The sequence below is a fragment of the Vitis riparia genome, chromosome 8, assembly GCF_004353265.1.
Source record: "Vitis riparia cultivar Riparia Gloire de Montpellier isolate 1030 chromosome 8, EGFV_Vit.rip_1.0, whole genome shotgun sequence".
Lineage (NCBI taxonomy): Eukaryota > Viridiplantae > Streptophyta > Magnoliopsida > Vitales > Vitaceae > Vitis > Vitis riparia.
In genome coordinates this window covers 777923-802482 of record NC_048438.1, presented here as the reverse complement: position 1 = coordinate 802482, position 24560 = coordinate 777923, and the positions used below count along the sequence as shown (strand labels likewise).

At 36.1% G+C, this 24560-nt stretch overlaps 1 protein-coding gene and 1 non-coding gene across 2 annotated transcripts; both read left to right on the top strand.

Moving 5' to 3' along the window:
• Positions 1 to 508: 508 nt before the first annotated feature.
• TRNAR-CCU lies at positions 509 to 581 on the top strand. Its single transcript has one exon. It is a non-coding gene; the product is annotated as a tRNA-Arg (tRNA).
• Positions 582 to 16872: 16291 nt separating this feature from the next.
• Positions 16873 to 22028, top strand: LOC117919724 (probable pre-mRNA-splicing factor ATP-dependent RNA helicase DEAH5). Its single transcript, XM_034836963.1, has 2 exons — positions 16873 to 20385; positions 21414 to 22028. The coding sequence occupies exons 1-2, from the start codon at positions 17090 to 17092 to the stop codon at positions 21805 to 21807; spliced, it is 3690 nt and encodes a 1229-aa protein (XP_034692854.1). The 5' UTR covers positions 16873 to 17089; the 3' UTR covers positions 21808 to 22028.
• The last annotated feature ends 2532 nt before the right edge of the window (positions 22029 to 24560 follow it).

The following is a 24560-nucleotide window of genomic DNA, read 5'->3' as shown; positions in this document are numbered from 1 at the left end:
CTGTTTTTTGTTTTTAAAAATAACTTTATATTTATAAGTTTGGAGTGATTGTGGACTTTTTTGAACAAGATTTGGAATTTTAGAATAAAAAATAAAAATAAGAAATTCATTTCATTTATTGTCGATTTTTATATTTCTGCTATTTTTAGAAGTAAAAAGGAGAGTTAAAAAAATTCATTTTCATTCTAACGAAACCCATTTTTAATGTGATTTTATTATTCATTGTTATTTTCATTTTTATGACATGCTTAAGTTATGATTGATTTAAAAAAATATTAAGAAAAATAAAAAATTAAAAGAATTGATTTTCTAATTTGAATTTTGGTGAAAATATAAAATAATATTAAATATAATTTAAATTATTTAATCTTTGTATGAGAAAAAAAAATGAGATTTATTTATTATTTTCCAATGGTGTAATTAAATTTTATTGCAAAAAAATTTAAGAGTCTAAAATAAAAGGTTAAAATTAATATTATCTACAAAAAAAAATTATTACGACATCGAAGCGCCTGTAGCTCAGTGGATAGAGCGTCTGTTTCCTAAGCAGAAAGTCGTAGGTTCGACCCCTACCTGGCGCGAAAGAAGGGTTTTTTTCCCTAAAAAATTTACCTACTTCACTATTTAGCCCCTAAACATTTTTTTCCTATTTCACTATTTAGTCCCTAACCATTTTTTTTTGAAACAATGTGTATATATGTTATACCCAAAATATTAAATAAGTTATTTTATTAAGTTACAAATGATTTTTAAGATTTTTAAAAATATTTCCTAAATTTTATCAAATACTTATTTATTTATTTTTTAAAAAAACAATCTTTATACTAAAAATATTTTATAAAATCACTGTAAAATAAACTCTTATTTAACGTGTTAGAAAAATTAACTCAATCCTAAATAATTTTTTCCTCTCAATTTTTTTTTTCTATATTCATCATTCTATTTCAAATTGCACAATGACTATTACAATTCCTTTATGTTAGTTTTCTTCTATTTCTTGTTGAAAAATTAAACCATACAAGATCTCATGTAGACATTAAAGCATGCAGTAAAATTGAGAATTGATGAAAAACTTGTTAACCAAACTTTTATAAACTTTATGCGGAAATAATTATTTTTGAAAACAATTTTGGATACATAAAACAAATAAATGAAAGTACTAAAATAATGATCATATTCTTACCTTGATCCATGAAGTGAGATTGAGTCATCTTGTGAATTGTATTGTCAAGGTCTTCAACTCACTACTCTCATATAGTGGATGGATCACTTGTGTGGTGTATGTTGTTAAAAAATAAACAACAAGAAAGAAAAAGACATAAGAATGAGAGTGTGGTTTGGGACCTCAATTTATAATAAGTTGTACATCTCTTAGTCTTCCCATCAAAGACTATATGGGAATTATACTCATTATTTACACCCATTATGTACAAATTAATGGGTAATGGTGGCTTATGAACTTGAATGCATCCATATAATTGCATATTATACATTTCCATTTTCCTCCATTACTCATAAATATAATGTACAAATAAATTTCATAAAGATGGGGTTACAAAAATTGTAACACCACATTCATATGAGTTAAAGTTTCTAACTCTCCATTTGTAATTTGAGTCTTCCATACATAAGACTCTTGGATGCCCAATCAATTGATTCACCTACCTACCAATTGATACCCTTAAATAATATTCATATAAATATAATTATATATGGCCACACATTATAGGAAAAAAAACTAACAAAACTGACATTGATTAATCCCATGGAAAGCCATTTTATGCTACACTGATGTCCAAGACTACAATCAATTTGTGATGGAGTGAAAACCCGGGTTCAATTGGTTCTTCCCTTTCAACACCCAAAACAATCTGTATGTGTGTTCTAAAGAGTTCGTTCGTGCAGTACGTGCTCTTCTCAGCCTCAAGAGAAAACAGAACATAATAGAACAATAGTCTGCCTTTTTCCCTTATATATATAATAATTCATATATATACCACATATCACACATACACAATTTGGACCACTTGACTTAATGAGTCAATCAAGTGAATTAGGGTGAGCCCATAAAAAATCAAGCAATAATGTGTCCAGCCCTATTATGGACCACAATGCAAAAATTAAAGCAACATTGATTTATGGTATTATCACATTGATTACGTAAGTCCACACATAAAAATTCCAACAATTCTCACACTTGGACTACATAATCAAACATCACAACATATACATAATTATAAATCAATGTCTCATAGAATCTCATCAAAAACAAATAATAAAAAAAGCAATCATACATGCTTCATTGCTTGCTTCACAAGGAAATATACAATAATAGCAATCCTTCCAACAGTAGCATAATATTACAATACCAAAAGTGGCTCACACTAACTTAATGCAACCTAGGCTTCCAACAACCCCATTTGAGATACATGTTCCTGAAACACAACTATGGGTAAGCCTTTTGTTAGTGGATCCACCAACATACCATTTGTGGACATGTGCTCAATATCAATAAGATACTCTGTCACTTTCTTCTTAACAAAATAGAACTTTACATCAATATGTTTGGAGCGAGAAATACTCCTAGTGTTCTTAGAGAAAGTAACAGCTGCGGAATTATCACAAAATAATTTCAATGGTCTAGAAATGGAGTCAACAACTCCCAAAGTTGAAATAAAATTCTGCATCCATATAGCATGACAACAAGCCTCATAACATGCCACATACTCTGCCTCCATAGTTGAGGATGTTGTAAATGTCTGCTTGACACTTTTCCAAGATACAGCTCCTCCTGCCATCATAAAAATATAGCCCGTAGTGGATTTCTTATCATCTATGCAGCCAGCAAAATCAGCATCACAAAACCCAACTACATCAAGTATGTTGGTGCGCCGATATGTCAACATTAAGTCCTTAGTTCCTTGCAAATACCTAAGGACCTTTTTAGCAGCTTTCTAATGTTGACTCCAAGGATTGCTCAAGTACCTTCCCAACATGCCCACAACAAAAGCAATATTAGGGCGTGCACATACTTAAGCATACATAAGGCTGCCAACCAAAGATGAATAAGGAATGGTTCTCATTTCCTCTCTCTCATCATCATTTTGAGGACACTAAGCCTTTGAAAACTTATCACCATTCACAATTGGTACTCTAGTAGAACTACAGTTATGCATATTGAACCTCTTCATTATCTTCTCAATATAGGTTCTTTGAGACAATTTAAGCACCCCATTAGCCCTATCACGAAGAATCTTTATGCCCAAAACATAAGAAGCCTCACCAAGATCCTTCATGTCAAAATGGGTTGACAACATGTGTTTTGTCTCAATCAACAAGTCAGCCATTTGATGCGAGTAGTATATCATCAACATATAAAACAAGAAATATGTAACTACTCCCACTGACCCTCAAATATATGCATTTGTCAACTGTATTCTCTTTAAAACCATTTTGGGTGATAATCCTATCAAACTTCAGATACCATTGCCTCGAAGTTTGTTTAATACCATAAATTGACTTATTGAACTTGCAAACTAAGTCTTCCTTTCCAACTTTTGTAAAACCAGTAGGCTGCTCCATATACACGTCCTCATCCAGATCACCATTCAAGAAAGTTGTCTTGACATCCATCTGATGTAGCTCCAAATCAAAATGAGCTACTATGACCATAATCACTTTAAAAGAGTCATTGGTCAACATAGGTGAGAAGGTTTCTATAAAATCAATTTTTTTTTTTTTTACTATAACCTTTAACCACAAGTCTAGCTTTATATCTCTCTATTCGCCCGCTAGAATCACGTTTGGTCTTAAAGACCCACTTGCACCCAACTAGTTTACAACCATGTGGCAATTCGACCAAATCCCAAATACTATTTATATACATAGAATTCATTTCATCATCCATAGCTTCTTTCCAAGAAGTGAATTGAGGACAATGAATTGCTTCTTGATAAGTGACTGGATCAGAAACATCATGTTAGCCTAAGGGTTCTCCTAATCGGGTTTTGATGATAACAAATCATGGTTAAGTGACTAATTGGTTTAATGATTAAGAATTTCAAGTATAAACTCGAAAATTCATCAAATGACCAAATGGATACAAGATTGAGACGCTTGGAAGACTTGTGATCATAGTGTAAGATGAATGCATGAGTGCACTTAGGATTTTCACACGTTTCATGCATCTTAGAAAACTCGGTTTATTCTTTAAAACTTCGATTTCATTAAAACTCAAGTTTTTAACTAATGTACCTTAGGTAAAATGTTTTATAATTGGCTTAATAATTTACCTAAAGACCTTGCCTAAGTGTTAGAAAAGAAAGGAATAAAAAAAAAAAGGTTTTTGTGGTAAAAAAGGCTTAACTGGTAGAAGCTATGGCCAACTGGCTCAACCGGTTGAGGAACCGGTCGACCGGTTGTGCTCGTCCGGTCGAGGACCGGTCGAGGATGCACAAAAACTTTCTCTCTCTCCCAGTAGCCTTCTCTTCCTGGTCGAGGTGATTCTATTCCTGGTCGAGGACTGGTCGAGGTCCGGTTGAGGTAACAGTAACCTGTCATGCATTAAATGTTCCAAAGGTTAGTGAACCGGTCGACCCCTAGCTTGACCGGACAAGGTTACCTTTTGCTGTTTTTGACTCCCGAGCTTAGAAACCTATAAATTGAGAGCTCCACTTCATTTATTGACAAGAGAACACTTGCATTCAATAGCCTACCTACCTGTTCTTGATCAAAAAGCTTTTATTTCTTTCATAGTGCATTAAATCACCACTTGCATATCCTTTAGTGCACTCTTGTGTGTCATCCTAACTTTGTCTTGTATTTGAGCTATCCTTAAGATAGGTTGAGGGATTATATCTTGTAAAAATCTGAGTGTTAAAGCCTTCAAGAAGTTTAAATCTTGAAAAGGTTGTGTAAGACTCATTAAAGCCGAAATCCAAGTGTAAGAAGATTGGAAGCTTGGTTGAAGCTTCAAGTTAGTGGAACCTTCACTCGGTTAGGAGGTTGAGAAGAGTGGACGTAGGCAAGGAAGTGTCAAACCACTATAAACCCGAGTTTGAATTCTCTAAACTCTATCTCTTTACTTTGCTTACATTGTGTTTGAATTTGTTGTGATTGAAAAGTTTTTAAAAACCCAATTCACCCCACCCTCCCACCCCATATTTTGGGTGTTTTTCTTAACTAAGCATAACCTTTGTTTTCTCACATCATAACCATCATACTCATACTCCTGCAAATAAATCATGTAGTCATCTGAAATAGCCGACCTATGAACCCACTGTGATCTTCTCAAAGGAATCCCATCAACAACCATATCATCAACAGGAATGCCAGGTTCCACTTGATCACCATGCTCTCCTTGATCAGTGACTGACTGTTGGACAATAGGAACATCCACATTTGGAACATGAGATGTAGGAAAAGGAATTACAACATGCTCTTTTCCAAAAGGTATCTCATGAGGCACAAAAATGGAATCAACATTAACTTAATCTTCAAAGTATACAGCCTTGTCTAACTCAATGATCTTGGTGGTATGAGATGGACAATAAAATCTCGAACCCCTTGATCCAATGCAATAACCAATGAAGAAACCACTGATGGTTTTAAGATCAAGTTTCTTTGATTATGGTTTATATGTCCTAACCTCAACCTTACATCCCCAAACATGGAAATGATGAAGACTTGGTTTCTTCCCTGACCATAGCTCATAAGGTGTCTTAGGCACAGACTTACTGGACACTTGATTCAACATATATGCCGCAGTCCTTAAGGCTTCACCCCACATAAATTTTGGTAAGGAGGAATTAGACAACATGCACCTCACCATATCCAGCAATGTGCGATTCCTCCTTTCTGCAACCCCATTATGTTGAGGAGTGTCTGGCATTGTATATCTAGCATCAATGCCGCATTCCGTCCAGTCTTATCATATCTCCCATAATACTCACCACCTCTATCAGACTTCACATCTTTAATGGGTTTTCCCAATTGCAACTCCACCTTAGCCTTAAAGGCCTTAAACACATTTAAGAAGTCAGATTTCTCATGGATTAGTTCAACATGACCATATCTAGAGAAATCATCAATAAAAGTGATGAAATATTTATAACCCCCTAAAGCAGTTGGTGTCAAAGGATCACATATATCTGTGTGGATCAAGTTTAAAGTACTTCCACACCTATCAATCTTCTCATTTCTAGTCTTAGCTTTCATCTTCCCTTTTAAGCAAACAACACAAGTCTCGAAGTCTGAGAAATCAAGATTAGAAAGCACACCATCTCTAACCAATCTCTCTAGGCCAATCTTAGCTTTATCATGCAAAAAAAATCTACTTTCACTTTGCTTCCATCACCCATATACACAAATTCTTCATGCTTTGACGACCTCCTTTTGTTTGTCATCTCCTTTCTTCTTCTTCTATAGCCAATTTTTAAACTTGAAGCAATCAACCTGCTTGTGCCCAATCTTGTGGCAAAAGTTACACTTCCCATTGAATTTCTCATTATTTGTAGCATAGATGAAGCAGATGCACTAGAGGCTCCTTGACTCGAATTCCCTTTCCTCTTGAATTGCTTAAAGCCTCCAGAATTCTTGTGTGGATGTTTTTTCTTCATATTGCTCCCTTGGTCAGTAACAAGAACAAGATAATGAGTCTCATTTTTCTTCAGTGAGACTTCATGTTGCACCACAATGGACATCAACTCTTCCAAAGTCCATTCTTCCTTCAAGGCATTATAAGTCAACTTCACTACATCAAAGGAAATAGGAAGAGACTCAAGTATCAACCATTTTAGGAATTTCTCACTCAACTCCACTTTCATCTCATTTGCCTTGTTGAAGTAGTGCTTTAGCTTGATGATGTGATCTCTAACCCCACCTACTCCATCATACATGTTGGTTGTGAGAAGCTTCAAGTAAGTTGTCATTTCTACCTTATCAATCTTGGTATAATTGACCTTCACATATTCCAAAAAGTCTTTGGCCCTTTCCGTCTTTGGCACACATTCTTTGATAGATTTATCCATAGTGTATTTCATCACCATCAAACAACTCTTATTGGAGTGCTCCAATTTCTCATAAAAGGATCTTTCATCTGCAGAGCTCATATCAGTGGGCTTACTTGGCTCATCAACTCTCAAAGCCAAGTCCAAATTGTGCAGAGTCATATGCACATTAAATGACTCGTACCATTCCTCAAAATTATTTTCAATGAGAAGCTTGATGGAAAACAATTGTAGAGTAATTTCAGGATTGCTAGTAGTTGGAAAATAGAAAAATTAAACAAAATGCATGTTACCACAAAATCATGTCATTTGCTAGTTTCCAAATTTACCAATAGCTTGGAATTTTGAAAATTCCACAGCGATAAGGACAACTAATTAAATATCACGACCAAGATGCACTAATTTTATTACCGAAAGGGCAAAGAAAATTAGTACGATTCATAATATATAATTAATTTTCTTCACCAATCTAAACATCCTACCAAGTATTATAATTATCGATAGGACAATTACAATACCCATATGGACCTTAGTAATCACAATAATAAAATAACCAAAAGTGGGAGATAAAATATTTCAACAAAGACAATTTGACACATATAGGATCATGATAGACAACCACATATATGTTCACTATTGTCATGATAAATTCAAAATATCTCAATTTGTACAACTTGACACACTTGGAATTGCGATAGGCAATCACACAAGTGTTCTTTAATGTCACAATAAATTGAAATATTTAACAAAATAGCCTAGGACAACACTATTGGTATATATATAAAAAAAAATATACCCAAAAGAACAATAATAATAATTGTCCCAACAAAACCAAACTTAACAAATGTATAATAATTCCAACATATGCATTATCATTCCAATAATACCAAGACAAAAAAATAAAATGAAATTTAATGATGTCATGATGATGTCATCGTCTTCTCCATGTGATGAACATACCTGATTTGGGCTAAACAATCCCGGTTCTTCTTGGAGAAGAAAAAAAAAATTTCGACCAAAAATTGTGTTTTCTGACGAAAAACAATCAATTTTCCATTCTTAAACATTAATCTTTCAATCTAAGCCCCAAAAAAAAAACACAAAAACGCATAAAATGTAGAACCATAAGAAACCCTAATTTTCGAAATCCCATCAAATGAGCTCCAAAAAAAAAAAAAAAAAAAAAAATGATGGGTTTTGCTCCAAACAGTGTTTTCTACAAGTCTCCAACATCAATTTGGCTTCAAAACAAAGGATTAACACCAATTGAAAAAAAACCCCAAAATTGGCTTCCAAATAAAAAAACGGAAACCCTAAATAATAATAATAAAAAAAACACAGCTTAAATGTCATCCATGGTGGCTCTGATACCAATTATTGAAAAATTAAACCACACAGGATCTCATGTAGACATTAAAGCATGCAGTAAAATTGGGAATTGATGAAAAACTGACCTTAATTAATCTTATGGAAAGCCATTTTGTGTTGCACTGATGTCCAAGACTACGATTAGTTCGTGATGGAGTGAAAACCTGGGTTCAATTGGCTCTTTCCTTTCAACACCTAAAACAATCTGTATGTGTGCTCTAAAGAGTTCGTTTGTGCAGTACGTGCTCTTCTCAACCCCAAGAGAAAACACAGGACAAAATAAAACAAGAGCCTGCCTCTTTCCCTTATATAATAATAATAATAATAATAAGAATAATAATTCATATATATATATATATATATATATATATATATATATATATATATATATATATATATATATATATATATATCATATATCACGCATACACAATTTGGACCACTTGACTTAATAAGTCAGTCAAGTGAATTAGGGTGAGTCTATAAAAAATCAAGTAATAATGTGTCCAACCCCATTATGGACCACAATGTAAAAATTAAAGCAACATTGATTTATGACATTATCACATTGATTATGTAAGTCCACACATAAAAATTTCAACATTTCTACCTTTACATTCCTTTATTATAATATTTTTAACAAAAAAAGAAAAGAAAAGAAAATCATCATATTAACTAATGAAATTATTGTTTAACAACTAAAGATATCTTATAATTACAAAAATTTAATTTAATTTTATGAATTAAATTATTTATTTAACTCTCCTAACATAATTTTGTTTTGTTGTAATTGACCTTGTTTGAAATGTTGAAATAAAGAGTAAGAATAAAAAATAAATTCTAATTTCAATTCTAATTCCTTCTTCTAATTACGATTAAGTTGAAGCAAATGCAAAAATTCTGAAGTGATAATATTAGTATTATAAAATTTTCATAAGCACTAAATAACTTTCTAATAATAAGAAGCAGTTTTTAGAAAAGAAAAAAAAACAATATTTTTTAATATTTAAAATTTCTCTTTCAAAGTGTTCAATATATTAATTTTTTTTTATTAAAATCTATTCTAATAAAATTATCTAAATGGATAAAGAAGCACTATTTGAGGTTATTTATTTATTTAATAATAAAAAAGAGCTTTTAGCTTACTACAATAGAATAATATTGCTTAATTACTCATGGGTAGGCATGTCAACGTTCCAATCCCACTAATATACACGTCGGGCTGTTTAATTTAAAAAAAAATTATTTTCTAATTCTTTAATTATACCAAAATAAATATAATTAAATAATATTATTCTTCTCGGATTTTTACTTGTCCTTTTTTTTTTTGGTCAAAAAGTATAAGGGATGAAAATAACTCAATCACTTACCCGTTGCCAATAATTGATATGATTCACCTTTTGTGACTCAAATCCCACATGTTTTTTTCTTATTTTGGATCGGGTATAATTATGTTTAAGTTAAATTCATGTTAATTTGTATTACCTATTTAAGAAAAAAGTTATTAAGGTCAATTTCCATAACATTTCAATTCATTTAAAATAAATATATTAATTGAATCATAAACAAGTCATGCTAAAAAGGTTAATCATTGATTCAAATAAAACGTAATTCGATCTAATTATTATATAAGATATGATTATTGAATATGTTAGGAATTTGAGGCTAATCCAAACTATGGTAATCACCGTAAAAGGGGGAGGGTGTAAATAGGGTGATGATATCTTTTTCACAAATTTAAACTATGTAAAAATAAGAGACAATTATATGCAAATATATAATAAACAAAATAAACACAATTGTATATAATTTAAAAGAGTTAGGGAAGAGAGAGTGCAAACACGAAAGTTTATAATGGTTCGGCACTTCCTTGCCTATGTCCACTCTCCTCAACCTCCTAATCGAGTGAGGGTTCCACTATCTTGAAGCTTTAACCAAGCTTCCAATCTCTTTACAATTTGGATTATGGTTCCAATTCACCCTCTTGGACTTTTGGCTCCAAACACCCTTTACACTTTTCAAGAGTTATCCCACTCTTGAACAACCTCTCAAGTTATACCCCTCACTTAAGAAAACTCCTCTCAAAGATATACAAAGATTGATCTCACAAAAATCATAGTAATAGAACTTTAGGCTCAAAGATACAAAAAAAATTAGGATTGAATGGTGCACTAAAGATATGCAAGTTATGAAACAATGATGCACTCAAAAACACTCTTTCAAGGCTCAAATATATTCAAAAATGATTTGGGAAGGTTAAACTCATGAAACAATGAAGATTGAAGCCTTTTTATAGAAGAAAAAAGCCAAACTAGCCGTTGGGGGTTCGACCGGTCGAGTTAGGGGTCGACCGGTTGACTAGCCGTTAGGAAAAGTGACCGTTGGGTCTCAATCGGGCCTCAACTGGACCTCAACTGTACCTCGACCGGACCTCAACCGGTTGAGGTTCAACCTTGATCGGGAAGAGAAGGTCACTGGGAGAGAGAGAAACTTTTTTGCCTCCCTGAACCGGTTGAGCCATTTTTTTGGCTCAACACTCAACCTTTTTCAACTTAAAACCTTTTAACACAAGTTTGAAAATCATTTAATACAAGTGTGGACCCCGCATTTCATGCTCATGCGTTTCCCACTCAATGGCGAGCTCGATTTTTATTTTATTTGAAAATTGATTTTTTATTGATTAAGAAAATGACTTGGAGTCGCCACTTATTTTTGTTTTATTTTTAAAGGGTAAACAAAATAAGAAAGAAAAACCCTAAGTGTGACTCCTTATTTTGGAAAAGGTGGTCTGTGAAAAACCGGATCGGGTTCGGGGGTCAGGTTACTTATCAGGAAGGTACGGTAAAGACCGTAGCACCCCTCTAAGCCCCTAAAGTCGGGTCTCTACTAATAAAATGAAGCTAACATGACAATGATAAAATAATCAATGAATACTCGAATCTATCATGCACGTATGAGAGTCGAAAAATGCATTATGAATTAATCAGAGTGAGAGTGAGCGCGTACCTGGGCAACGAATCATCATGCGCTATCAAGGAAAAAAGGTTAGCGCACAATAAATAGCATAACATAGCTCACATGTCACTAAATCGAGTGCAAAATCATCAAAGGCACGCATGACACTTCACTCAAAATTCACTTTTATTTTAAAGAAAATTCATTTGATGTTGGGCCCCCCACCAAAGCCCAATTTATTTTTGTATGAATTAATCCCATGAATTTCCATTAATTGGAATTACAGGAATAAATTCATGTTTATTTCAAAGCATTTTTAAAATCATGAAAGTTATTGAAAAGTGCTTGCCTGAAAGAAATATGGCAGCAAAATTTTTATTGAAAAAAAATGATTTTTAGAAACTAAGAAAAATACTAAGGATGAGAGATATAAAGTTTGAAATTATTTGGAAATCTAGGAACGGAAAAAATATTTTAAAACTGGAAGTCGGGAAATTCTTTTAAAATCCAAGATGCTGAAGTAAAAATAAAGAAAAACGCGTGGCCCAAGGGTGGCCATGCAGTCCATGCAATAGTGGGTCCCCCAAGGATGTATCAAGCACTACGCCCTCACTGATCACTTGAAAGCTGTCTAACCATACAATCCGAAATGCTGCCAGCTTCTGCAGCTACCACAACAGCTCTATGATGCAACCAGACTTCATGCAGAATGCTGCTCAACATAGCTGATCCCGGCATGATCAAAGTGGAGTTCTTTGCGCCTGCCAATGCAGCACTAAGGGTCTCAGCTTCAGCTGCTGGGGTTTCGACCAAGTACTTAACACTTTTGCCCACTGCCCTTAGTCCCTGAATCATATCATTTTCTGTGATCATATAATTACTTGTATCACCATTAATGGCCGAGTCAACAGGAGCTTCAGCTGCAACCACGTTGTTGGAAACGGCTTCAAGAAAGGTTTCCCCTATTCTTTCATCACCATCAGCAAACGTTCCGGGTAATCTTCCAGTTTGCTTGGCTGCTGCAATAGTTGTTGTGGCTGTTGCTCTTACTATGAGCCAAGGAGGAAAAACGAGAGCTCAATGGGGAGAGAGGCTCAATGCCTTAAGGTGACATCCTTCCAGGAGAAGAAACATCAAGGAGGCTTGCAGGAGAGGATGATCAACATTCTTTGGAGAGGATACATTTGACTTTATAGGAGGCAACATGCCCTGTTGGTGCTGGGATTGATTTAGAACCACTGATTTATGCGATGGGGAGAACATGGTTGAAGCAGCAACGTGATCAGCATACCGGGGAGATGACATCTCAGCGGAGAAAAGCTCATCAAGATTAGAAAGGGTTAGGGCCTTTGATCGAACAGAGAGATTTCCAGATGCAGAACTGAGATTTGGTTGTGTGAAATGAGACGAATCGTTTAGGAGCTGCTGCTGCTGCACATCAAAAACCTGCAGCACATTGAACTCCTCAAACAGCATGTCTCTTGCACTCAAAGATGATCTAAGGCGACTTGTTTGGAGATTTGCTGCCTGGGAGATGCAAAGTAGGGATGCTTCGTTGCGGCCAAGCCATTGATGAGCGTGAAGTAGCAACCCTTGCAGGGGGCATTGGTGGCGTAAATGGTGAAGGTGACATGGCAGAAACGGCTGAAGGGGAGCCAGGAAAGAGACTCAAGGCCGAAGCCATGTCCATTTGCATTAGCAGCATAAAACGATGACCCCCAAAGTTTCCAATCATCTTCTTAATCGTATCGGGATCTGCATGTGGCTGTGCATCATCGTTGGACATAACTGAGATCATGGGAGTTCTGATTTCTGTAGATGCCACCGCTGCCGCCGCCGCTGCTGCTGCTGCCAATGCCAAACCTGTCGGGACCATCATCAGCATCCAGAGCGTGCAAGAACCAGCACCAAGAGTGGCTCAGTTCATTCTCAGTCAAGTTCAGCTTTGGAATAAGCTGCCTTACTGCTATACAAGCAACTAAAGCAGGAGCTGCTTCAGCTGTTATATCATTCCCAGCCATCTCTAAGACTTCCAATGCCGAAGCAGATTTCTTGAGAACATTGGCTACAGCCACTGCATCCTCATCTTCCTTATAAGTCGCAAAATCTTCATATTTCCAACCCAAACCTCCTCCGGTGACCGAAACTTCTAATCCCGGTTACGTGTGCTTAAAACTCACCATAAGAAGCAGCAAACTTTCCGACGAGATTCTACTATGGATCTGTGAGTTCAAAAAAGAACCATTCTGCTTTCTGGTTTGGAGAGTTTTGGGTCGGATTCATCATGGGTAAGAGCATCCACAATGCCGAGACCAATCATTACGGAACCCAATTTGTCCCAGCGTCGTCAACAGTGGCCAAGGTTACAAACAATTGCATGGTTCTTCATCTGCTTCATGTGGTGAACCATGATGATGCCTTTGTTCTCAGTGGTAGTCACAAAGATGCCAGTCAACATTTAACACCAAATCACCCATTGAGTTGCCCCGTGCCAATATAGTTAATCCAAGGAGAGATGGATTAACCCCAAAAATAACACCAAATTGCACCAACAGAGCTACAAGCACACTTGCAATTGTGTAGAACCAGATGATACTCATTATAAATCCTCTCAGAAAACCCACAGAATTAAGAACCTCTAAGATGGCTGATCAGATTCAGTTTAATGATATGCAAGAATGCTAAGTCTACAACCAACTGTAACACCAACAAGATATACGACATTAATGCCTTGAGAACCCACATCGTCTTAGAAATTCCACAAAAATGCAATAAGAGCAGGAACCAATGAAGTACTAGCTACAGCATATGCCCTTGACCATCTTTCCCCCTCAACTATAAAGATTGTTAACCGCTTTGGCGCTGTCAAAGGCATCCCCACCAGTGAAACAAACTTAGAGACTGAAAACAATGGCTCGTTGTTTTCCATGCCCTCATCAGTTCAGTGATTTCAAGTAACGGTCTTCCACGGGTCAGGAGCAGCCAATATTCCACCAAAAGATGATACACAGATCAAGGTATTTTCACAAATGGGAGTCCACATGAGCAGAGGAGTATAGAAAATGAAAAAGTTAAAAAGAAAAGAAAAGAAAACAGAGTGAAAATGAGAGACTCCAAGAATTATTAATCAAAACCTCATTACATGAATGATAAATGGGCGTGAGGCAAAGGTGGGACAAGCTGAAAGTTCACAATACAACTATCAAACGTCAAACTCAAACCCAAAAGGATAATCCCGCCATGGTGAAGGAAAAGATCAGGAACATAAGGAGAAAACAGAATAGAGCATGGAAGAGCAGATAACCACATTTAACCAAAAGCAAACCTGTGGCCCTTGACGTCCACAGCAAACAATCAAAGCTATGCTCATAAATCGGTAAAGAAGAGAATAGCGCATTAAGAAACGGGAACGCACCTAGCTTGAGAGCTGTCTGGAAATTCACGGGGCAACTGTCTTCAGTTTCCTTCTGGCCATGGAGTATCACCTTAACTCTCAGCAAGATCACTCTCGCTCTCCTCACCTCCTAGCCTTCCAACTAGCAATGGATCCCTCCCAAAAAAAAAATGGCAGACCAGGCACCTCCTAACCCAGTTCCCTGCTACTCCTCTCCAAAATCAAACCAAATAGCCCTTCCTTCACCAGCTCTCCCTCAAAATATCTCTCTTTTAGCCCTCCCCCAAAAAACCTCTCAACCTCCTGCTCCTTTTCTTTTTTCTCTTGCAGCTTTTCTTTTCTTTCTTTCTCCTCTCTCCCGGATTTGCCCTCCTAACAGCCTCTGCCACCACAGCTACCCCACACCTCTCTGCAAAAAAACGTCCAAAAAGCAACCTCCCTCTCTCTCTCATAACAGAAAGAAAACCTCTTGCAGATTCTTTGCCAGGTGTCACCCTTTGGTTGCTTCTTCAAAAGCACTATTTGATTCTATGACTACCAAACGCGAGGCGACACATGGCCCTATGGGATTGTGACACTTGGCAAAACAGGTTGCCTGAAAGTGAGCCCCTAATGGGGGTCTACAACAAGGTTTTAGTTGAAAACATGAAATCATCCAATTCTTAAGATATTTAAAACAATATTACTCTTAAATGATTTTAGTGCATAAATAAAGAATGAAATGCATGAAAGTCCTAATGCACCAACAACCTTACAAAGAGATTTTAAGAAGCTTTGGTTTTGAAAAACTCTTCTCTTTGAGGTGGTTTTCTTCTTCATGATTTCTCCTTGGCTTGATTTGTCTTTGGATTGCCACTTTGGAAGTTGTCTTGCCTAATCATACTTGGAATATGATCATTAGTTCTAAACCTTGTTTTGTTATCATCAAAATCAAGATTAATCAAACCTTGGTTTCACAGAATCGATTACATGACATGTAACCCATTTAATAATTATGTCATGTTTTTAAGTCGACTTTTATTGGTGTCATGTTTTAATCGACCTATTTTAGTGAATGCTTGAGTTTTGCCATGATGCAAACATGATGTACCAACACCAATCGTCATTTCTACTCTCTTTGCACATTGAGAAAAAATAGATGATAAAAAAGACAAAAAAAAAAAAAAAAACATATACAATATTCTTTAATATTCTATATTTATCTTCTTAAACACTATTTAGATTTGCATATTTTAATGTTATCTAAATTTAGTTATTAAAAATAGTCTTCTATTATTAAAAACAAAAAATAATTTTCTAACTCAAAAAACACCTTTAATAGACTTTTAATAGCTTTTTAGAATTTGTTTTAAAAATAAATTATTTTTTTAGAATAAATCTAAGATATTTTTAGTTGTTTTATTTTTATACAACAATTTCATAAAAATAAGCCAAAAAAACTATTTATGGCTTTGAATTTTGTAATGGAATTTTAAAAAACCATTTATATTTTTTAAAACATCACAAAAATTAAAGATAATATAGAACCTGTTTGGTAAGGATTTTAAGAAACGTTTTTAATTTTTGTAACAATTAAAATTTTTTATTATTCAAATATTAGAAATATTATAAACATTTTTTGGAATCATTCTCAAATATATTCGTAATATTATTTTAAAAAATAGTTCTAAAAAATAGTGTTTTAGAATAATTCTTCCAAATAGTTTTTAATAGCAAAATTATAATTCAAAATTTAAATGTGAAAAATAATTTTCTTGGTTTCATCTCTATATTTTCATTTCACGTGTCTCCATAATTTTTTGTTGTTCCTCAAAATACTTTTATTTTAAAAATTTTGAGTTATTATAAGGTAGGTAGGTTTTACAATTTTGAAATGTTTTTTTTTTGGAATATCTCTTAATATCATGTAATTGTATTCTTTATGAAATTATTTATGATTTTATTTTTATATACTAAATAATAAAATAATAATTATAAATAATGGTTACAATAAATAGTATTCATTTAAAAAAATTGTTAAATTATATTTATTTATTTTAGTTAAATTTAATTTTAATATATATATATATATATATATATATATATATATATATATATATATATATTTTTTTTTTTTTTTGGGGTTTCAAGCTAAACATTTTTTTTTTTTTTTCGGGTTAGGGTTAGAGTTTTCGTCTTCTAGATTTTCCGATTCAAATATCTGCGAGCAGATTGTTATATGTTTTCAGAAACCCTTACAACCCCTAGAATTTTTATCTGAAGTTTCAACAAGTAGATTGTTAGGGTTTTTCTTTCAAGAGTGAAACTCAGTTTGGAGTATCGTGAAACTTTACAAACCCTAAAATTTCTCTCTGAAGCTTCGACAATGCCCGTGGACGCCCAAAACGATGGTCTCAAGAAGCTCGAGTACCTTTCTCTGGTTTCGAAGGTTTGCACGGAGCTGGAAACTCATCTCGGGGTCGGGGACAAGGTTTTGGCGGAATTCATCACCGACATGGGTCGAAAGTGCGAAACTGTTGATGAATTCGATTCCAAATTGAAGGAGAATGGCGCGGAAATGCCGGATTACTTTGTGAGGACTCTGTTAACTATAATTCATGCCATTCTTCCGCCGAAGCCCAAGTCGGATGATAAGGGAATGAAGAAGGATGGCGGTGATGGTAAGAAATCGAAGTTTCCGGCGTTAGGGATCGGGGACAGTAAGGAGAGAGTGAGGGAACTTGAGCGAGAGATTGAAATAGAAAGCCGGGATCGGCGCCGAGAGGAGGAAGAAGCGAAGCACAGGGATGAAAGAAATAGAGATAGAGACGGAGATAGGGAGAGAGATGATAGAAGAGAGAGGCATAGGGAGAGAAATGATAGGAGTGAGAGGCATAGGGAAAGAGATGATAGGAATGAGAGGCATAGGGAGAGAGATGATAGGAGTGAGAGGCATAGGGAGAGAGATGATAGGAGTGAGAGGCATAGGGAGAGAGATGATGGGAGTGAGAGGGGTAGAGGGAGGGAAGATGATGATTATGATGATAAGAATGATTACAGGGGTCGTGGAAGGCACCGGGATCGATATGAGAAGCATAGGAGAGATGGGTATGAAGAGAATGGTGATAATAGGGAGGGTGGTGAAGATGGGGGGGATAGGAGGGGCGATAGGGATAGGAGAAACGGAAGGTATCACTCAGATGAGCCAGAATTGTATAACGTATATAAGGGGAGGGTTTCAAGAGTGATGGACACTGGTTGCTTTGTGCAGCTGAATGATTTGAAGGGGAAAGAGGGTTTGGTGCATGTTTCTCAGATTGCGACTCGGAGGGTGGGTAATGCAAAAGATGTGGTGAAGAGGGATCAGGAGGTTTATGTTAAGGTGATCTCTGTTTCGGGTCAGAAGCTGAGTCTTTCTATGAGGGATGTTGATCAGAATACTGGGAGAGATTTGATTCCTTTGAAAAAGAGCTTGGAGGATGATGCTTTGAGAACGAACCCTTCAGGTTCAAACCAGGGACCTGTGAGTAGGACTGGTCTTTCAGGAATAAGGATTGTAGAAGAGAATGATGCTGCCCCATCAAGGCGACCATTGAAACGGATGAGTTCTCCAGAGAAATGGGAAGCAAAACAGTTGATTGCTTCAGGGGTTCTGGATATTAGGGATTTTCCTATGTATGATGACGAAGGAGATGGCATGCTTTATCAAGAAGAGGGTGCTGAGGAGGAGCTTGAGATTGAGATGAATGAAGATGAGCCGGCCTTTTTGCAAGGGCAGAGTCGATACTCTATGGACATGTCTCCTGTGAAGATCTTCAAGAATCCAGAGGGGTCCTTGAGTCGAGCTGCTGCCCTTCAGTCAGCTCTCATAAAGGAACGAAGAGAAGTACGGGAACAGCAGCAGAGAACAATGCTTGATTCTATTCCTAAAGATCTCAATCGTCCCTGGGAAGACCCAATGCCTGAGACAGGTGAGAGGCATCTTGCTCAGGAGCTGAGGGGTGTTGGTCTATCAGCCTATGATATGCCTGAATGGAAGAAGGATGCTTTTGGAAAAGCCCTGACTTTTGGCCAAAGATCAAAACTCTCCATCCAGGAGCAGAGACAAAGCTTGCCTATCTACAAGTTGAAGAAGGAACTTGTTCAGGCTGTGCATGATAATCAGGTTCTTGTAGTCATTGGTGAGACTGGTTCTGGCAAGACAACACAAGTAACACAGTATCTAGCTGAAGCAGGTTACACTACCAGGGGTAAGATTGGATGTACCCAACCCCGTAGAGTGGCTGCAATGTCTGTGGCAAAGAGGGTTGCTGAAGAGTTTGGTTGTCGTTTAGGAGAGGAAGTTGGGTATGCTATTCGGTTTGAGGATTGTACTGGACCAGATACTGTCATCAAGTACATGACTGATGGCATGCTTCTCAGGGAGATTCTGATTGATGACAATCTTTCTCAATATTCTGTAATTATGCTTGACGAAGCTCATGAGAGGACGATCCACACTGATGTCCTTTTTGGATTGCTGAAGCACCTTGTGAAACGGAGACCTGATCTTCGCTTGATTGTCACATCTGCCACATTGGATGCAGAGAAATTTTCAGGGTATTTCTTCAACTGCAACATCTTTACCATCCCTGGAAGAACTTTTCCTGTGGAGATACTCTACACCAAACAACCTGAAAGCGATTACCTAGATGCATCTTTGATTACTGTCCTCCAAATTCATTTGACAGAACCAGAAGGAGACATCCTCCTCTTCTTGACTGGTCAGGAGGAGATTGATCATGCATGCCAGTCTCTTTACGAGAGGATGAAAGGGCTAGGTAAAAATGTTCCCGAACTCATTATTTTACCAGTCTATAGTGCCCTTCCTAGTGAAATGCAGTCGAGGATTTTTGACCCTGCTCCTCCAGGGAAGAGGAAAGTGGTTGTGGCTACCAACATTGCTGAGGCTTCTTTAACCATTGATGGCATCTTTTATGTCATCGATCCTGGTTTTGCGAAGCAAAATGTCTACAACCCCAAACAAGGGCTTGATTCCTTGGTCATAACACCTATTTCACAAGCATCAGCCAAACAACGAGCTGGGCGTGCTGGACGTACAGGACCTGGAAAATGCTATCGCCTTTACACTGAGAGTGCTTATCGGAATGAGATGTCCCCAACCTCAGTTCCAGAGATACAAAGGATAAATCTTGGGCTTACTACGCTTACGATGAAAGCAATGGGGATAAATGATCTTCTGTCGTTTGATTTTATGGACCCACCTTCGCCTCAAGCTCTTATTTCTGCCATGGAACAGCTCTACAGTCTTGGAGCTCTAGATGAGGAGGGGCTTCTGACCAAATTGGGCAGGAAAATGGCAGAATTTCCACTGGAACCTCCATTATCTAAGATGCTACTTGCCAGTGTGGACCTTGGGTGCAGTGATGAGATTTTGACAATCATTGCAATGATTCAGACGGGGAACATCTTCTACAGGCCCAGGGAAAAGCAAGCTCAGGCTGATCAAAAGAGGGCCAAGTTTTTTCAGCCAGAAGGAGACCATCTAACTTTGCTTGCTGTTTATGAGGCTTGGAAGGCAAAGAATTTTTCCGGACCGTGGTGTTTTGAGAACTTTGTTCAGTCTCGATCCTTGAGGAGGGCACAAGATGTCAGAAAACAACTTCTCACCATCATGGACAAGTATGATATTCTAGTTCTCTTTTTATATGTTTCATAGTTCTTGGCCCTGGATTTTTGCTTTAGTTTCTTGCTGGGATACATCTATTTGCATTGCACTATTTTCTTTTGCTTTTTATTTTTTTGAATTAGAATTTCTTGCAAATCTAATGATGATTTTCTACATGCTGACAGAAATTAAGAAGCATGATTCTTACTGGTAGTTTATCTTCATTAATAGGTGTAAACATTGTTTGTTATAATTTGGTGCTAAACATGACAACCAGCCCTTGAGGCCTGGCTCAAGTGGTAAAGGTGGGAGGTTTTCTGGGGGCTTTCCAAGTCCAAGTCTCAATGGGGACAAAAATTGGCGTGTAAAAAAAAAATTTAGTGCTAAATATGAAAACCAGTTGTGTAGAGGCGCTTTGGTCCAAATCCACGTTGTTGAATAATGTTGTATCAATAATTGGTTATTTTGCTCACTGTTTACTGCTCACACTTGCTCAGTTTGGGTACAGCTGTACTTGGATCATGCAATTTGTCTATAGTAGGTGTGCCACTGTCTTCATTGCCTCATCCAATTTGTCAGAATAGCTGTAGACCAGTTTTATTAAGACAGTATTATTGTTGAATTTGATTCACATCATTTCTTCTACCCATTGTGAATGCTTGTCAGTGAATGCCTTTTGGCATTTGCTTCATCATCTTTCTTTTCTTTTCTATGCTGTTGTAGACAAATTGCTACCATGTGCTTTATGGGATCATATATGTTTAGATTATCATAAAAAGTGGAAACCTTCTCCAATTTGTTGAACACTGAAATTTTTCCATATTTCAAGTCTTTGATTCACTTGGAAGCCCAAAATGCTAAATGAAAGGTCCAGAAGTTTGGTCTCAGTGGAGTATGCCAGTTGTGATTCTATCTTGATTTTGGGCCATATTTATGCTAATCTTACTCAATAAACTACTTAAAATTAAGTGCCTGGTGTTTATAATAAATAAATAAATAAACAAATGCCTGGTATTTCTAACTCACCACTGCTGCATTTCAGGTATAAATTGGATGTTGTTAGTGCTGGGAAAAATTTCACGAAGATAAGGAAGGCAATTACAGCGGGTTTCTTTTTCCATGCAGCAAGAAAGGACCCACAGGAGGGTTATAGAACCCTAGTTGAGAACCAGCCAGTTTATATTCACCCAAGCAGTGCTCTTTTCCAGAGACAGCCAGACTGGGTCATCTACCATGAATTGGTAATGACTACAAAGGAGTACATGCGAGAGGTTACAGTTATAGACCCCAAATGGCTTGTGGAATTGGCACCAAGATTCTTCAAAGTGGCAGATCCCACGAAAATGAGCAAACGGAAGCGTCAAGAGCGTATTGAACCACTTTATGACAGATATCATGAACCTAACTCTTGGCGTTTGAGTAAACGTCGTGCTTGATTTGTGCTTAAGCCTTCTATTAGTGCTAACTGGTCCCAGATTTCATTTTGACATTGCTTTTTGTTATAAATGTAGATACTGTTTTTGTATAATTCTATGAGGTGATTTTTTACTATTAGAGGCCCTTCAGTTATGGTGGAGGGTTTTGTCAAATTCTTTAGTGGTAGTTTTTTGTTGTTCTGTTTTCATTTTATTTAATAAATGGAATTCAATTAATTGAAGTTTTTGCCAAAAAGGAAAATTTGAAAATGTCACAGAAATTTTCTCTTGAAACTAAATATGACTTGCTTCAACCTTCAGATAGGTTTATCTGGACAGAACATATTGTGAGTCTTAACATGAAGGGATGGAAAATCCTATGGACATTCTTTTGCAATCATTTGTTGGGAAAAGTACGCAAACTGGTCCTTGCCCACCTAAGCATGTCAATAACAAAGAATTTTGTTCTGCAGGTATCTCTTTCTCTGTATTCCCTTTTTCAGTTATGCTATAATTGAAATTTTCCTGGTTTTTCCTAGAATTTTCCTTGTTATTTTGAAACTTTACTGTTATTATATTATTCTTGGATTTGATTTGTCAATCTCCAGATTCTCATCTTTGTTATTGAAATTACATTATGCTCTGTTGAAGATGCTTGCTTATTACTTGATTACCAGATTTTGGATACAGTTTGGTATTATTAGAATATTTTCTGTGAATTTAAAGTGACGTAATTGAAGAAAAACTAGTCATTCGGTTTCATATGTTGATTGTTGTTTTTTCTGCAGGATTCATTTGTATGTCCTTAGCAAAAGAGCACCCATCTTCTGGCCTGATGAGCTGCCTGAGTATATTCTTGTTTACCTGACTAGTGGATGAAGTGGAGAGACTTTATGAGCATGCTTCCCTGGGGATGGTGATTGAACGTGCAAAAACCTCCTTCATTGGTTTGCCAGCTTCACTTTCTTATACTGTTGTAATCATATAGTTCCCTATTTTTATCTCCTTAAGTTCTGCTGATGCTCTAAGAAATATCTGATCTGTAGATGAATGTTTAGTAAACAAAGTGAAAATGCTTAGAACCTTTAGTTAATTATTGCACTGCCTGTTACCTGTAACCAGTGATGCATGCCCAGATTTGATGCTTCTGTTGTTGGCCGGGTGTTGGACCCCCCCTTTTGGGTACACTATGACATTTTCTTCTTCAGCTGTACTTATTAGCTTTTCAAGACATGTCTGTTTTATTTCTTGCAATATAACTTTATCAGTTACCATTGAGTTCTCTAAAATGATGTGTTATAGGTGTATATATTTACATTGCCTTGCAGAGTGGAGATTGCTCATTTCAGTGGATTCTGAATCTATTGTCAATTTCCTGTCAGTTTTTGAATCTTATTGCTTTTGACCCATCCTTATTTTAAAAAAAAATGAATGTAAAGAAATTTAGTTGTGTTGCATACACTACAAGAAAAGTGTTTTTTCATGCTGCAATATTGTGGTGTTCAATGGATGCATGCCACAGAGTACTACTTTTTATGATGTACAATAAGTGAACACTGTATTAGACCAACTTTTGACTCACTGGATAAATTTCATGAGAAGCAAGGGTATGCCATATGAAGGGGTAAAAAGGGAACACTGTCTATGTGAGTACAAACTTGGCAATTCTTTGTAACCTGAGAAATGTCTAGCTGTCCAGACACTGTTTTGAGCATTGTGAGTAGGATCATTCCATGAAGGTCTTAGCCACCAGCAAAAAACCCATCACTTTCTTGCAAAGCCTAGATTTCTGTTGCGAAAACCCATCCCTTTCTAGTGAACCCTGGATTTCTGTTGCCAACACCCATCTCACTCTTGTGAGCCCTAGATCCCATTTCTCATTATTGCTGCTCTCCATTTTCTTCCAGAGAATCTTTGCAGACTGGACATTCTCATTGTCTCCTGTCATCTAGCTGTTTGCTTCTCTTATTTTGTTCCTAAAGTCCGTGGAACATGCTTTGTTTGGAGATCAAAGCTGGAATCGACTTCTCTGTTTTGAAGCCCTGAGTTGACTTTGAAAGAAACCTTTAGTTGTTGAACTTCTCTATTTCAGATTTTAAGGTAATTTGAGTAAGTCTGTTTCAGGTTCCTAGAAACAACACCTCAGTAAAGAATCAATGACAGGATTTTTTCTGTTCAGATTCTGGTTATTTTAGGTTTTTTTTTTTTTTTTTCATTTTTATTTTGTCTTATTTTATTTTTTATAAATTAATCTCTGTATAGTTGCTGAGAAATCTAGTTCTCAACTCGTCTCAGCTCCACTGCTTTGCTATTGAATGTCCATATTTCTCAAGAAGCTTTTTCCATGAATGCTTATCTTCTTTATTTGAACCTTTCCTCTTAGGACATTTTTGGTTCATTGGAAAAGAGAATGAGAATGAAAATCCATTCCATTTCTCATTGGTCATTGTGTTTGGATTGCTTTTTAGACATAGGAGTGGGAATAAAAAATTTATTATCACAGAAACCAAAACCTGCTCTTGCCAGGATTTTGATTCCTTTTTTCCAAATGGTGTTATGATTCAACTTCATTCCCATGTTAATATCATTTCCATTCCTGCCTTCCAAAACACACCCTTATTGAGTTAAAAATGTTTCAATTGATCTAGAATAAGGTTTGGCAATGAAATGACACAGATAAAGATGATTTCCTTGTTCTTCTCTCTCTGTTACCATTTTTTTCTGTAAGATGCCATTCAATATCTACTAGTTACAGTTATGTGGGACTACTTCAG